The sequence below is a fragment of the Microtus pennsylvanicus genome, chromosome 6 (assembly GCF_037038515.1).
Source record: "Microtus pennsylvanicus isolate mMicPen1 chromosome 6, mMicPen1.hap1, whole genome shotgun sequence".
NCBI classification, from domain to species: Eukaryota; Metazoa; Chordata; class Mammalia; order Rodentia; family Cricetidae; genus Microtus; species Microtus pennsylvanicus.
The window spans coordinates 46,213,494-46,229,768 of record NC_134584.1 but is presented as its reverse complement, the minus strand read 5'-3'; the positions used below and the strand labels follow the sequence as shown (position 1 = coordinate 46,229,768).

The following is a 16,275-nucleotide window of genomic DNA, read 5'->3' as shown; positions in this document are numbered from 1 at the left end:
CTCTCTAGCTGAAACCCCAGACACTCCTTTCTCATCCTCAGAGGTAACCACTGGTTTTACATATGTGCACATCCAGCATACAAATGATTGTTATCTGCTTTAGATTTTTATATAGCTGTTTTTGTTTGTTCCTTTTAAGATACAGTCACCCCGAGGATCTAGTTCAGGGCCTGGCACATGCTAGGCAAACACTGCTCCTTTAGATCCATCCCCAGAGTTCAGTGGTCTTCATCGTTATGAAGTACTGCACAGTGAGGCTATGTTACAACATGCTTACACTCCGCTTTATGAGGCTTCAATATACGTTAGCACCTCCTCATCTTGAACAGTGTCTAAAAACTTCTTCAGGGTACAGACCTAGGAGTCTAGCTTTCTGGCCATGGGATATGACAGTTTTAAGTTCCCTAGACACTGATCGTCCAGGGGAGGGGTGCTGGTGGTGACTGGCAGGCAGCGAGGCAGGGACTAGGGTTTCTCCTTCCTATGTCTGCTGCCAGGGCTGCACCTGGGCTCACAGTTGAAGAACCGGTGCTCTAGGAAGAGGAAACCAATTTCATTACTCCTCCTGAAAAGACGTGGCTGGTGCAGTTTTATTAGGTGATTAAGTTAGCCTGCTGTACAATTTTAGCAAGCAGGTTTTAGAACTAAAAATAGGCAACAGGAATACTCAGTGTGGATGACTGCATCAAGAGCTAAATTCCTGATGTGTTCTGCGGGTGGTGCTCGTCCCTGTGCACCTACCTGCTCCCGGTGCTGCTGTGCGGATGGATGGGGGCAGAGAGCGGCAGGTGGCCGGCATCAGGATGTAGTGTTGGTGAGCACGGCAGCAGCATATAGTGTCCTGAATGCATTCATAACTCCCAGGCAATAGCCTGGACTGAGACAATACTGATTTGCCTGTGGGTTGCTACTGGTCTGGGTATTTTTATATGTTTATATAAAAAAAGACTCATCAATGTTAATGTCTTTATTTTATAATTTTTATTTTATATCAAAGGGTCAGGGAAGTTCCTCTTATTCTTTCTGTGAGCACTCACAAGCTTTCACACATTTCAGGGTAAAGGAGCAAAAACAGGTTTATACAATCTGTAAACGGTTAACATTTAAACTGGAAATAAATTGATTTTCAGATTCAGCAATAGAAAAGGTCAAATAAGAAAAAAAATGTATCAGTAACCAAAAGCATTTGCTCACATCATCTCAAATTTACAAAACAAAGTATGTGTTTTCTGAACTGGAGACCAGGTTCAGAAGTACTTTTCCCACTGTGTGTGCGGTGGCTGTCACAAAGATAGTCATGCACGGCAGGCTATCAGCAGCTCTGGCCTCGCCACTCTCCTCTCACCTCCTTTCTTTCTTCTCTCTCAACAGCTTCTTGCTCTCCTCCCTTCTCCTTTTGTTCACTGGATTCCGGGGATCGTAGATTTCAAATGTGTCCGAATCCTGCATGCTTGCGTCTTTCACCTTCCTGGTTTTGTCTTCAAACTGGAGCACATGTGACATCCTGAGGAGGAGGAGGAGGAGAAAGGCTGGATGAGCTCAGGCTGAGAACCCAAAGGAAAGTGGTTCCCTACCCTCGCACAGAGAAGGAGCAGCCAGGAGCACCAGGAGGGGCCGCTCCTTACAGGAGCCGGGTCCACAGGAAAGCGGTTCTACACAAGTCAAGCGCTGGGGAGGAATTCTGTTCGGTGGCAGAGTGGCTGGCATGTGCAAAGCCTTGGGCTTGGGTCCCCAGATCTGCATAACAGAAACCAAACAAAACTCCTGAGAACATGCCTGCCTGTCCCACTACTTTGCATTGCTGGGAGTTTTACTCTCATGCTCACTGCGGAATCCTCCCGGGTGAGAGGCTTTGATTTCTAGCTGGGAGTCTCCTAAAACCATGTTTGGATCTCTGTCCTCTTTCTTTGAAGAGTACACTCAACCACAGGGAGCCAGCTGTGGAGCCAGATGCCAGCCAATAACCAGACCTATCTGATGTTTGTGTTCTGAGGGGGCCAAAGGGTCAAAAGCAAGGGTTATGCTAAAAACAAAACAAAACCCAGCCCCCCAGCCCCACCTTTAACTGATGTGTCAGGGCTGGTGTGTAGCTTAGTGGTAGAGCATTTGCCCCGTATACACAAGGTCCTGAGTTCGATTCCCCAGCAGCACTAGCAAATTAACAAAAACCAAATATGCAGCGACAAACAGAACAAAAAGTGTGCTTCTATGAGACAAATGTTTAAAATACAACAGTGATGTTCAGATGCTGTGTGGCTGACTTTTCTGGGATGAGCTGAGTTTTTGTATCCAAAAGGCACCGGAACTTCTGGCATAACTCCATGAACTAATTTTCTCCTCTTACTGTTGATTACGGCAAGTTTCACTATCCTGCCTTCCTACTTTAGCGAATGCTTACTGGTCTTAAGGTATCAGCATGTGCTTGATTCCTAAGTGGTCATAAGCTAGCTATCCTTAGCAGCAGGGAACTGTGCCAGTGATCAGCTGTGCCCCCACTGGGAGGTGTTGGCCGTAACGAGGGGAGTCAAAAGACTTCAGCAACTGGATGAACTAGGAACGAGAAAAATTCAGTTTTTATGTGAATAACAAAAGTGATAAGAATTTTCTACTAGCTATTTACTTAAAAATTCAGTTAGTATCAGTGCATCTTACACACGTATTTCCTTCATCACAGCAGACAGGAATAAAACCTGGCATACATCCCTTGCAACTCTGAGACGGGCCCACACATGACACTGATTTCCTCTGGTCTGTACAAGGGCAGGCAGCACAGTGGGGAACTCCAGTGAGGAACCCCCGCTCCTTTCCCTGAAGCAGCAAAGATGATGAGTGACATCTGTCTGTGTGGAAAACTCCTATGAGTGTGTTCGGATTTTGAGGATTCCTAAGGAGACTTTGGGAGGAAACTACTACACAACTGCCATGTTGGTGACTCAGTAGCAAATGGACCATTACTACTTCCTTCTGTTCTACTTCAGAAGGGCATGGTGATGCAGTGAGTATCAGTGACCCACAAGGACCTACACTGTACTTACATGAGGTAAACCACATTTGAATCACTATGTGCTACCATTAACAATGCAGTTTGTTCTAACTTTAATAACTGGTCTCAACACAGGTATGAGCCACGATATATGGGAGAGCCTGTTTGACATCTAACAGTAAACTCTGTCAATTAGAAAAAGCATCCTACAACCATTGCATACAGGTGTGGATTTCCCTACAAAGCTTGGTTTTCTTGTGTTTCCAGTGGCATTTATTTGGGTGTTAGATTTTGAGAGTGCCCAATTCCTTGAAAAAGGTCATTTTTCCCCCAGTAACCATGGAAACAAAGGACCAGTAAATAGATCTGGAAACATAACTGGATTGAACCAATTAATGCTGACTTACCTAGGTCTAAATAATCAGTGACAGCTCAAGTTGTTCTGAAAGCCAATCACCAGCAACAACTTCCTGCTTCTGAAAATTGGCCAATCCATGGCAGACTCGCCCAGTAAAGAGCTTCTGAAAGCCAGCCACACAGCAAGAGTCTCTACTATTGAGGCTGATGCTGAGCCCTAAGCAATTCCTCTCCTCCTGGACTCTACAGAACATCTGCAGTTTGCTTCACTTGGTGTGCGGGACAGTTTTATGTCAACTTGATGCAGGCAAGAGTTATCTGAGAGGAGAGAATCCCAATTGAGAAACTGCCTCCACAAGACCTGGCTGTAGGGCATTCTCTTGGTTGGTGGTTGATGGGGTGGTGTCATTCCTGGGCTGGTGGTCCTGGGTTCTATAAGAAAGCAGGCTGAGCAAGCCATGGGGAGCAAGTCAGTAAGCATCTCCCTCCATGGCCTCTGCATCAGCTCCTGCCTCCAAGTTCCTGCCCTAACTTCCATTGATGATTAACAGTGATGTGGAAGTGTAAGCCATATAAAAACCCTTCCCTCCCCAACTTGCTTCACAGTGTTTGGTCACAGCAGTCGACACTGGAGACAGTGAATAAAGCAATGCACTGTGACGAGAGGCCTCTCCCCCCACTCTTGCAGTCTAGTGTGCACCCCACAAAGTGCATTAGCAACAAGGCTGTCCTGCTAAAGGCCCTTACACACCACAGGAGCTCAGGCCCTGTGCTGTGAGCTCCTAACAGCCTCCAAACTCTTACACCAAAGCTAATACCTAAGCCGGAATCACATGTTTTTCAAAATAATTTTATTTAGTACTTCTATATTGATGCTTCACTTATCCCACTAATCTAGTTGGGTTATTAATCCTTCCACAAATTCATTGTTCTATTTTTTTTAAAAAAGATTTATATTCTGCCTCCAATACAGATTTTTCTATAACACCTATTCCGGATAGAAATTATTCATGTTCCAAAATGACTTTATCAATCTTTGTCAATTAATAGCATAATAAAAAGGTACCTTCCTCCTTTCGATGCATGAGACAACCTTGCAACTATTGGACTTCGTTGGCTCTGGTATAATAAATGAAATCTAGACATGTGAGCCACAGAACCAAGTCTACAGGAAGAGACCTCTCTCACAAATCTGAAAAACACAGAAAGCCAGGAATTAAAGGAGCTGTCTGCTTAATCTGTTTGTTTCATACGCCACTGCTACATAGGCCCAACATTTTGATTAACAGCAATCTCAGACCCAGAGGCAAGGAGGGGCTCTCAGTTTACAGACTACTTCAGATTTAACACCACCACACTTAAGAGGGCTGCTACTCCGCAGCAATGCTGGGCCTTTAATAGCAAGGAATGGCTCACCCATTTATCTTTCAACATGCTTTGGTCACTACATTTTTAAAGGGAAAACAAAGCAGTTATTATGATTTGGGGTATAATAAACTCCTGACCTCCGGGGCTCCATAAATCACACACTGCATGGATTAAAGCTTGCCTACCCTCGGGTCTCTTGTGAGGGCACACATGCAGACTGAGAACTCCTTTCAGCCATCCAGGAGGCGCTGGCAGTTTAACCTTGTACATCCCAGTAACTCAGTCCTATCCACTCGGTGACTGGTTATAAAACTGGACCAATCAGAGCAACGAATTTGTGCGGAATTAATTACATACTAATCATTTACATGTGAGATTTTCAGAACTTGTTTACTTGAAGGCAAAGACAGAAATTTATTTCTGACCAATAAACTCCTCGGCACAGGTGTACAAGACGGAAACTTCCTACCTGCAGAGCCACGCCACACAAGGGATGTCACTGTGATGCAGGACTGCAAAAGCTTAAGCAAAAGTAAACAAGTGCTTTCCCGTCGACCTGACATTTAGTATTAAAGTTATCACACAACTGGGAAGACAAACTATGGGATGGTGGTGACATCTGTGCAAAAGCCAGAAGATCTGATTCTTAGCTCAGTGCAGAGTCCCGACATCAGCAACTCATTTCTGATGAAAACGAACCGAAATGATTTATCCCGAGAGAATGTAAACAGTTCTTGTTAAAAGATTTCACAGCCATTCCTACTTATTTCCAAGTCACCCTAACTTAAGAACATTTCCCTCCTGAAAGAAACATGTTTATTTTGTTTGCTGAGATGGATTTGCTATGTGCCCAGGCTGGCCTGATACCTTTCTGAGTGCTAGGATTACAGCTATGTGTCACCATGCCCTGTTCAAGAAACAATTATTTTGCTATTCTACTTTATTGTTCTAATTATTGAACCATTCTTCTTCAGATTTTTCTAGATTCTGAAGAGCATTTCTTATTCATTTTGTACCTCTGTCAGGAACGACTCACTATCGGATTAGACTAAAATAGTTCCGGCAGAAGCATGCGGCATTCCAACGTGTTGCTTCCTAGCTCACCAGCCTTACACAGCTGCTCAGCATCTCTCAGTATTTTAAAACTGTCTGTTGACTGAACTGGGAGGAGACTCAGGTATGAGACAGTGGGTGCCTGGCTCACCTTTTATGTCCAATGCTGAGCTTGGTGATTTTTTTTTAATGAGAATGAAATCTTCAGACCCCTAGTACTGGCCAAGCTTGGCACCGGGTTTGTTAGGCAACCACTTGACCTTTTGTGGACAGAGGCTGTCTTTTATTTTAATGATAAGCTTCCTGAAACACCTCCGGGGCTGCAGAGAGTCTCAAGTCAGCTTTCTATGACTTTTCACAACTCAGCACACACTCATGGTTGCTCTTACACGGCACCATCAGGTACGGCGGGGTTTACTCCCTGGCGGACGTCAGTGGGAGATGCCTTCTGCTCTTCTGCATCTCCCACAGCTCCTTATGTGGAGATATTAACCCTCCTAAAGGGGAGCGGGGTTTTTTTTTTAAAGCAACATTTTTCTAAGTAGTTTGAGAACCCTCACATCAGATGTGAAAATCAGCTGGGCATTTTTTAAAAAAACCACCCCTGCCAGGCTTCTATCTTCAAAGGTACTGACTTAACTATCCTAGGATGAGGGTTCCAGAACCAGTCATTAAAAAGCTTCTCACCAGTTATTTTTAAATGTCAAGAGCATAGAGCCAAAGATTAAGAAACTTTATACTTTTGCACTGGCTGGTTTCATTCCATTTACCTTTGCTTTGTTCCTTCAGATAGAACAGTGGGGTTTTGAGGAAAAGAAACTTTATTTTATTTTTGTGTATGAGTGTTTTGCTGTATATCTGTACACGGGTACCACGTGTGTGCCTGGTGCCCATGGAAGTCAGAAGAGGGTGCCAGATCTCCTGGACGTGGAGTTATGGCTAGTTATGAGCCATTATGTAGGTGCTGGGAACCCAACCCAGGTCCTTTTGCAAGAGCAACAGTGCTCTTAACTGCTCACCATCTCTCCAGTCCCAAGACTGGGTTCAAAATGACAAACTACTCACACAGGGGATGAGGCTAAGTGGTCCTGAGTCTGCTCCTCCAATTGAGTAACCATAAGGGCATAGTCCAGTCCTCATATACGGCAACAAGTTAGACTCAGCGTTCACTTAACAAATGTCTGAGGGCTTCTTATGGTTGAGTCCAGTGCTAGCTCCGAAGACAAAAAGTCAAACATGACCCAAGCTTTGCTCTCCAGAAGCAAATTGTTTATTTGGGAGAACACACAGACACCACAATGTGGCAACCATGTGTTTTGGAATGCTAACAAAGCGTGAGACAATAATCAGAGCATCTACTGATAGTGTTCTCAAAACGCGTTCCCATACTGCCTGGCGGCATTTGCAATGACTATGGACAGGCAGGAAAGAGATTATCACCCCCCTTCTTTTTCTTTCCAGAGCTGGAGGTTGAACCCAGGCCTTGTGCATGCTGGGTAAGCACTTTAACACGGAGCTACACCCCTAGCTGACCAGTCCCTTCTCACAGGCAACTTCTGAGCGGGTAGAGGAATCTATAAGCTGTTGACCAGGTAACCACATGGTCATGACAGTTTTCAGAGGTAACAGGCTTTTATCTGCAATGATGGAGTTTTAACCTGGGGAATCAGTCAAAAGTTAGTTCAGTGCTAGGTCTAGTAAGACAAAAATCAGAATGGGTAGTGCCTATTCCAGAGGACAAGCAATTACATTGTAGCTATAAAGGGAGGGTCGTCTGGGAGCCCCAGCCTGGCCTTTAAAAGGGACACTGCAGAGGCTCCAAGCCTTGCAGCCACTTTATCGGGAAAACACCGCTTAAAAACAGCATTAACTCTGTGATGAATCCTGTTAATGGCGTAAATCCCTATTCTGTGGAATCCCAGCCCTAACTTCTTCCAGCTATGCCCCCATTCAGCTGCAGATTCACAAAGGGGCAAGCAGGGCCCAGGATCCGTCCCTGTGAGGATGGGTGTCTGGGTGTAAAATTACCCTGGACTGTAGGGTTGCACTGTGGTGCATGACAAGTTCCCAGGCTTTTCTCCTCTTTTTTTTTTTTTTCCCCAGAAAACACAGCAAATCTAACTGTGAAAACCCTTGCGGTTTAAACCCTTTGGTTCTCTGCCTACAGAAGAAACCCCAAATTTCTTCTGTACCTGGCTTTTGCATGCTTGACCATGCTCTCTCTATATGATCCCCTATCTTCCACTCCAGACATGGCAGATTCTTTGTAGTTTCTTGAAGAATGTCCACTTTCTCCAAACTTATTGCTGCTGCTGTATTTCCAAGACTCCTCTCTCTTTCTTCCCTCCTATTGGCTGTGCCATCGCCCTGGCTCTTGCTGGGCCCGATCTGCTTTCTCCAGCTACAGTGAGGTCCTCTCAGGGCCTCCCTGACAGTCCTGTCCATGGCTCTAGGCTTCTTTTTGCAAGCCCCCCTCTGGGGTGTTGTGAAGAACAGAGGCCTTTCTGCTGGCTTCTGCACCTCATCATCCTGCGATGCTTGGCCAGAAGAATGTTGATGAGAAGTACTTGTAAACAAGTCAGTATTTCTGGGACTCCCATCACCTCTAAAAACACCCCAAAGACCCTTTGGCTAGAATATTGATTTTTTTTTTTTACTTTTCTCCTTGATAGTTTTCATATACAATCCCAAATTATTTAGCAATCACAGGTTGTATAAACTCCCTAGTTTTCAGGCAAGTAATTTACCTTTCAAACTTTCCAGCAAAGAAAAGGGCTAAAAACAAGGCATTTCTCCAGCTAGCACATCTGTGCTACAATAGTCTAGTGCTGACCCGTCTCAGATAAGCCAATTAAACAGCTTAAACATTAACATCTACTCATGTGTGGGAAAACACACTTACTGTCCTCAGACAGCCTTGTCCTTCCTGGGTTGAATGACCTTGTCGCTCTCTGAGAACATACACGCAATTTGTTATAACATAATTTGTTTGCATATTGTGATGACTCTGTATTTCCCTATTACCTTAGAATTCTTCAGAACCCCGAGCAAACAGTTCCTGGTGATTATTTAAGCTTGTCATTCTTTAGACTACAGATCACAAATGCCCATGATTTGGGGGACAGTTTGGAAGGTGGAAGCAGCCTTTGTAAGTATACATTCCAGCGAGACGACACAGTTTCCAAGTGTTGCCTTCATCGAGACCACCTTTGAAAGACCACCCTGCTCTGTAGAGACAGACTACAGCATACTTCTTTCTTTCCATGGTACTTTTCTGGAAGGTTCTATTCCCTCCTTTTCTGGTCCCTTCTAAGCCCAGTTTAATTCCCATTTCATCCTAAAACCTTTTCTCACTGCCTTGCTCCTACATTTGAATTTCTTCAACACTTCCTAGGGAAGCCCTCATGAAGTCAGACCCAAGTTTGACTCACTCAGCATAGCTGTGGGAATCACCGGTGCTTCTCGGGCCTGATGAGAAGATGGTGAGACTTGGCCTATTCACTTCACATAACTCAAGTGAGGCTTGGATGCCATGCCTTCAGAAGGCGTACTTTGGGTAGAGCGCTGGACATTAAGACATGGAGGTAGCTGGAGTTCTCTACTCCCTTTTATAAATAACAGACCAGAAGCTATGGAGGGCCACAGAGGAAGCTCCTGTCTGAAGGCAGATTCCCAGTTCACAGTCCTGAGACACCGGAAGCCTAAATATAACTGTTGCTGCTGGAGAACTTTCTGCTAGGGAAAACTAAAGACCAAAATAGTTGCCGGAGATTTGAAAACTGCTCACACACACTTGGTACTCACTGTATGTTTGCTAGGTAGGCTCAATACAAAAGTCACCTGTACTTTAGCTGCTAGTTAAAATACAAATGGCTATTCGATTAAAAATTTAATGTTTCTTATACCTCTTAAGATATGTTTAAATGTATTCTAAACAACACCTTTATTCCTGTTTTTAACTATCAGAATGTCATTTTTAGGTTAAAAACTTAAGAATTTTTTTTTTTAGACTGTTCTTCATTACTGATTACAAGCAACTTTAGGAATTAAGAAGTTAGGGTTTAAGTCAGCATGCATGAAAAAAAAAACTTTAAATCTTTTTCCAAAATGAAGTATGCAGCTAAGGCCACAGTAATGCATGCAAGAAGACAGGGACAGACAGAAAAACACACAGGCGTCCTGAGATGGAAGTAGAAAAAAGAGCCCCCAGGAAAGGGCGGCAGGGCACTGCTCGGGCCTGGCAGAGCAGGTGGCAGACAGAGATGCCCGAGAAAGGGGCAGTGGGATCAGGAAGGAGAATCAGGATGGAAGAAAGGCTTAAATGGGCAACAGGGACAGTTACCTAAAGGAATAGAGAGAAAGAAATGAAGGCAGACACAAAAGAAATGTTTAAAAATGACAATAGGAGAAAAGTAGGAACAGAACTTTAAAATACTTGCGTTAAGAGAATTAAGTACAGGAAAAGAGGAGATCTGGAAACCAGGCACAGACTTTTGGAAACCAATGCGGGAATCAGCACACTGTCACTGTTCACCACTGACATGGGAAAGCTCCTTCGTTCTGAGTTTTAAAGGAACACTGCCCCTCTGGGGTTTTGAAAAGCCAACTTTAAATAACATCTTTCATTTTCCTTAGTTAGAAAATATTAGTAGGGATTGGGTCCTGTTAGACTAAATGAGGAGGACATATTTTCCAAACCTCTCCGGCAGCAGGAGGATGCACTTCCTCGGCTTTCTTGACTATCTAACAGCTTAGCACCGAGCAGCACCAGGTGGAAAAATTTAGGAAGCTTCCAGAATACAACCGTGGTGTGTGTCCTTCCACCTGCTGGGAGCTATAGCTGACAGTTCAGCCAGAACATAAACTCTGTGGCCAGCAGACTATTGGTCCCGCAGGGAAGACATAGCTCCCAACCAGACGCTCTCCTAAGGAACTAGGGCACAGGGCTGGCTGTTCATCGCCCTCAAATCATATCCATGATCAGAACTTTCCTCGTGATACAAAGGTATTTCAGGACAAACTGCATGCAACAACAGAGTCAATGCTGAAGAGCTTTCTTCACTCAGAAGACAAAAGCAGCGTGACTTGAGAGGCTGGCTAGAGAGCTTAGAATTAAAATAATCACCGTTCCAGGGTCAGCAGCTCTCCCAAGGCCTATTTATAACGAACCACATTGGCCTTCTGCGGGATTATTTATAGTACCGTATAAAATAAACACTAACCAGGGACCTGGTCTATAATCATCTGATCACCACCTTAGAACCTGGCCGAGAGAGGGATGGAACAAAACATTTGTGTTGATGTAAGTTCACAATTTTATGCTATCCAAAGCTGAGCTACTTCTATGTCTTTAAACTACATGTACAATGCATGTTCTGTCGTATGACTTCTTGTTTCCATACTTTCTAGTGTAGTTCCCTGGAGACACTCACTGCTTCATTAATGAGGCATTACTATCCATATATAAAATACAAAACCCCCAAGCCATAAATGTATCTCAGATCGTTAAAGATTAAGATAGAAACCAAGCTCAAGCTAGTCAACTAAAGGACCAGAAATTATCAACTGTAACAGAAATGGTAAAAGTTCCAATCATGGGCCTGACAGATCTACTGACGTCAGTGGTGAATCTTAAAAACAGCAGACAACATCAGAGATGACAGTGCACATTTACAGAGCTCCGACTGCTCTCAACATCTCGCCAGTCCCTTTATAAACACAACTTAGCTTGATTGCAAGCTGACTCCACTCCCACAAAAAGTGCCAGGATTACCCCCATTTATAATTTGAGAAACAATGGTAGAAAGACTCCATATTTTCTCCAAGATCACAGAGCTAGAAAATTTCCAAGCTGGGATTCAAGATTAATCTTGAATTAAACTCCCATGCTCAGAACCACTCTACTGTTTATAACTCTATAAAAACACATAGGAACTTCTAAGTCAAGCTAAACACACCTTTAAATCTTTCCGAATTTTAATTCTTCAAATAATACAAATAATGTTAGGGTTGTGAAATTTAACATCTTTCCAGATTTAGAAGAGGTTGGACAATTTTTTATTTCAAGAGCTACTAAGTCCTAAAGTTACGTTTGGCGGCATATTGCTACAGTTGAAAACAACTACACTACTGTTAGAAAACATGAAAAATATGCAGACTAATTCAGAAAAATCATTGCTTGGGTGGAAAAACCTCAGACGGCATTTGAAACAGAATGCCACAAAACACTGATGTATTAAGTGTCCTCCTCTAAGGGCTGGAAATGTTGCTAATTTTGTAGAATGTTTGCATGGCATACAGAAGGCCCTGGGTTTGACCCCCAACACTGCCTAAAGCTGGACATAATGGTTACACGTGTAACCCCTGCACGGGGGTCGGGTGGGGGTGGGGACACACGTGGGAAGCAGAATGACCGGAAGTTCAAAGTCATCCTCAAATACTTAGTTTCAGTGTAGCCCTAGTTATATGAAACCCCGTTACAAAAGCCAAGCAACCAAACAACCAGTTTCATCAGAGTAATGCTTTAGTTTGTATAGCTTGCTATGCTATCTCAAGTTCCTCTAGTATAATATACTAACAATATCTATCTTATAGAGTTAAATGGGATTGGTGATATGTGAATATTTAGTATAAGTAAGGTTTTATTTTTTTTTTAAATTTTCCTAGTCATGGTCTTATTGTAGCCTAGGCTGGCCACAAGTCAACTATGTAGCCAAGGCTAGCTTTGAATTCCTGATCCACCAGCATCCATCTTCTCTGTGTAGATATTACAAACATGTACAACCATGCCCAATTTAAATAATTTTTTTCTTTTTTTTTTCTTTGAGACAGGGTCTCATTCTGTAGTACTGGAAGACCTGGAACTTGTTATATAGACCAGGCTGACTCATCTCAAACTCATAGAGATCTATCTGCCTGCCTCTGTCTCCTGAGTGCTGGGATTAAAGGCACCTGCTACTCCTTTGCCCTGCAACCATCCTGCCCCGGCCTTTTGTTTCGAGACAAAGTCTCACACTGTAGTTCAGATTAGTTTTGAACTCAAGGCAACCTTCCTGCCTTAGCTTCCTCTTAGGTGCTGGAATTTTATATACCATGCTACACACAATTTAAGTTTCTCACTTAGAGGGCATAAGGATTAGGAGTTTAAGCCCACCTCAGCTACAGACCAAGTTTGAGGTCAACCTGAGTTACATGAATATTTACCTCAAAAGAAACCAACCAATCAACACCCATCAACCAACACACTCACCCACCATTTAACCAAAATTCAAAACTAAAGAGTTCAAGAGCAACAGTTTATCAGTTTAAATAATTCATTTAAACAAAGAACAAAACATTATTGCTACATTTAACTTGGCAGTTATCTGCACTAGTACCAGAGAGGGAAGGGATTAAAACTAATTCAAAATGTCAAGTAGTTGAAAGACTAAGTATCTTTGGAAGAGGGTTTTGTAGTTTCCATTTATACTTGGCCATGTTGAGGTGCTCTGGGGATTCACAATGGATAAAGCATGAGGAACTGAGACATCTACTCTGTACTTGGTTAAAATGACTTGTGTTTCTGATCAGTGTACCAGAGAGATGGAAATGGAAAACACCTGACCAAATGTCTCATTAAGAAGGCATATATACCTGGACCAGAAAGATGGCAATTAAAACACTGTATCCATTCTTTTTTTTCTACATGCCAGTTATTTTCCACATGTGATCTTTTCCATTTCTTTGAAGGGTTTGTCTAAAGACTAATTATTTCCTTTTTGGCACCAGGGCTGCAATTCAGGTAGAGGCCACCTGTTAAATAATGGGGCTTTTTTCTTTTTTTATTATTGATTCCGTGGTCTATTGTCTAAGTTTCTTCCAGGTGTGGATAACTAAAAGAAAATAAAAATGTAGTACATTATTCATGCAAGCTTTGAAAGTAAAAATGTAAATGTAGGACAATAAAGGTGCCCCCTGCCCTCCACATACTCACATGCTGCCAATAGTAATAAAAAGTGAGGTGCTGGCAGAAGAACAGACAAAAAAAATAATGTAAAATAATGAAATAAACTTAAAAATACAGAAGGTCTCACTCTGATAATATCAGTTGAAGCAACAGGATTATTCATTTAGTAGTGTACAATTTAGAAACAAAAAGTTTTAATGTTGGCCTAATATACCAAATCAGTTCCAGGTGGGCTCTGATGGCAGTTAAAAACAAAAATAATGGCACAGAACCCTAGAGAAATATATAAGCATATTCATACAATCTTGGGATTATGAAGATTTTCAGCATAATATCGGGCAGAAAACATGTAGGAAAATATTGACAGCTTTGGCACTGCAAATATGTCAACAAAATAACCCCACGTAAGTAAATTGTAAGGCAGCCACAAGAGGGTAAAATATTTTAAACAAAAGGAATACCTGTGATATTTAGTAGCTTTTGCATATCAATCAGAAATGTAAAAATAGGCCAGGCGGTGGTGGCACATGCCTTTAATCCCAGCATTCGGTAGGCAGAGGCAGGCGGATCTCTGGGAATTTGAAGCCAGCCTGGTTTAGAAGAGCTAGTTCCAGGACAGGAACCAAAAGCTACGGAGAAACCCTGTCTCGAAAATAAAAAATAAAAAAAATTAAAAAAGAAAGAAAGAAAGAAATGTAAAAATAGGGCTGGGATGTGGCTCATGTGGTAAACTGCTTGGGTGAAGACCTAGGTTCAATTGCCATTACTACATAACTTGGTGTGGTAACATATATATATGTAATCCCAGCATTTGAGAAGTGGGGGCAAGTAGATTAGAAGTTCAGGTGATGTGGGATTCCCCTCTGTATGCTGTGAATACCATTGGTTAATAAACAAACTGTCTTGGGCCTGCAGAGGGAATAGAGAGGTAGGTAGGGAAAACTAAACTGAATGATGGGAGGAAGAAGGAGGAGTTAGAGAGAAGCCATGTACCTGCTGCCAGATACAAACACTGGGAACTTTACCAGGTAAGCCACAGCCATGTGGCCATACACACATTACTAGAGATGGGGTAAGAGCCAACAAGAAGCAAGAACTAATGGGCCAAGCAGCGATTTAATTAACACAGTCTCTGTGTGATTATTTTGGGTCTGAGCTGCTGAGCAGCCGGGAACACACAAGTGGTCTCCTTGTCCAACATTCAGGGCCATCCTCAATTACACAGTGAGTATAAGGCCAATCTGGTATATAGGAAACCATGTCTCAAAACAAAAACAACAAAACAAAAAACCCAAAACAAAACCACAAAAGCCAATAATAAATACAAAAGGCACAAAACACAAATTTCACTACCATAACAAATGGCCAGATAATCTTTTAAAAGTGCTCAGTTTCACCATTAAACCAAGAAATACAAAGTAAAACAAAGTTGTAGAGATTAATAAGTATGTATCTCTGATCTGTGATATAATACACACTTACTCACTTATTCTCCAAGACAGGGCAACTAAAAGCCTCTGCCTTGCTGTTTTGGGTTTAGGGGACTCAACATTCTAGGAAGACTTGTTGTGGGCCCACTGGAGCGGACAGCAGAGAGCGGTTAAAGGAGCAGGAGCTGCTAAGGGGTGGGCTCTCCAGGGTGATGCAAATATCTGATCTTGTTTGGTTTATGTGGATGCATATACTTGCCAAAATTCACCACAGAGATAGCAACTGTTTCTCATTTATAAATTATACTTTGGTTAAAATTTGATTTGTTTTTTGAAACAGGGTTTCTTTGTGTAACTACTTTGGCTGTCCCAGAACTCACCCTGTAGACCAGACTGTCATTGAAATCACAGAGATCTGCCTGTCTCTGCCTCCTGAGTGCCGGGATTAAAGGCCAAAAAAACCCCAAACCTTCTTAGCCTCAGGAAATAACAACCAATTTATAAAATAGTTTCTCAGTTCATTTACTCATGAAGGGCTATAACTGAAAATTACCAAAATGTTTCCAAAAACGGGCAAACAGTAAATTTTGCTTAAAATAGAATATTATAGCACATCAAATGATATGTTGCAAAAAATGACATGGAGGACATGGATGATCTACTGAAAAGACAGAACATATGAAAAGAAATGGGAGGGGGGAATCTTAATTAGGCTTTCCTAAGTATCGGTTGATTTTGAGATATGGTTAAAGTCTCAGATCACGTGATCACTTTTTTGCTGCTGTGTACCACGGAAGCGAACAGTCTCCCTAGCACAGGCTTTGTTTCTATCCATAAGTGACTTTCTCTGCTACGTTATATCAACCCTTAGGACTCCTGCTCCTTAAACTTCATTTTTAGTAGAAATTGTGGACTTCATGTGTGCATGGGTTTTTGTTTATATAAGGTGATTTTGCTAATAAAATAAAAAAAAACTAACAAAAAGGCATCCTGAAGAGAGTCCCATGGCTTTATATTTCCAACATGGAAAAGGTGATCTCTCTGCTAAATTTATATTAATTAAACTGTCAGCCTTAGCGTTGTATAATCTGGATTCAGCTAAAAAATTAAAAACTCCACGGTTTCTAATTTAATTTAGT

General features: G+C 42.4%; 1 protein-coding gene across 2 annotated transcripts in view; it reads right to left on the bottom strand.

Annotated features, from left to right (window-relative positions):
• Window positions 1-964: 964 nt before the first annotated feature.
• Window positions 965-16,275, bottom strand: part of Cwc27 (CWC27 spliceosome associated cyclophilin) — a 171,748-nt gene continuing 156,437 nt past the window's right edge. For both annotated transcript variants that reach the window (XM_075976134.1, XM_075976133.1), the window contains exon 14: window positions 965-1,504. In XM_075976134.1, coding sequence (XP_075832249.1) covers window positions 1,342-1,504 — 163 coding nt within the window. In that variant the 3' untranslated portion in view covers window positions 965-1,341. The remainder of the gene's footprint in view (window positions 1,505-16,275) is intronic.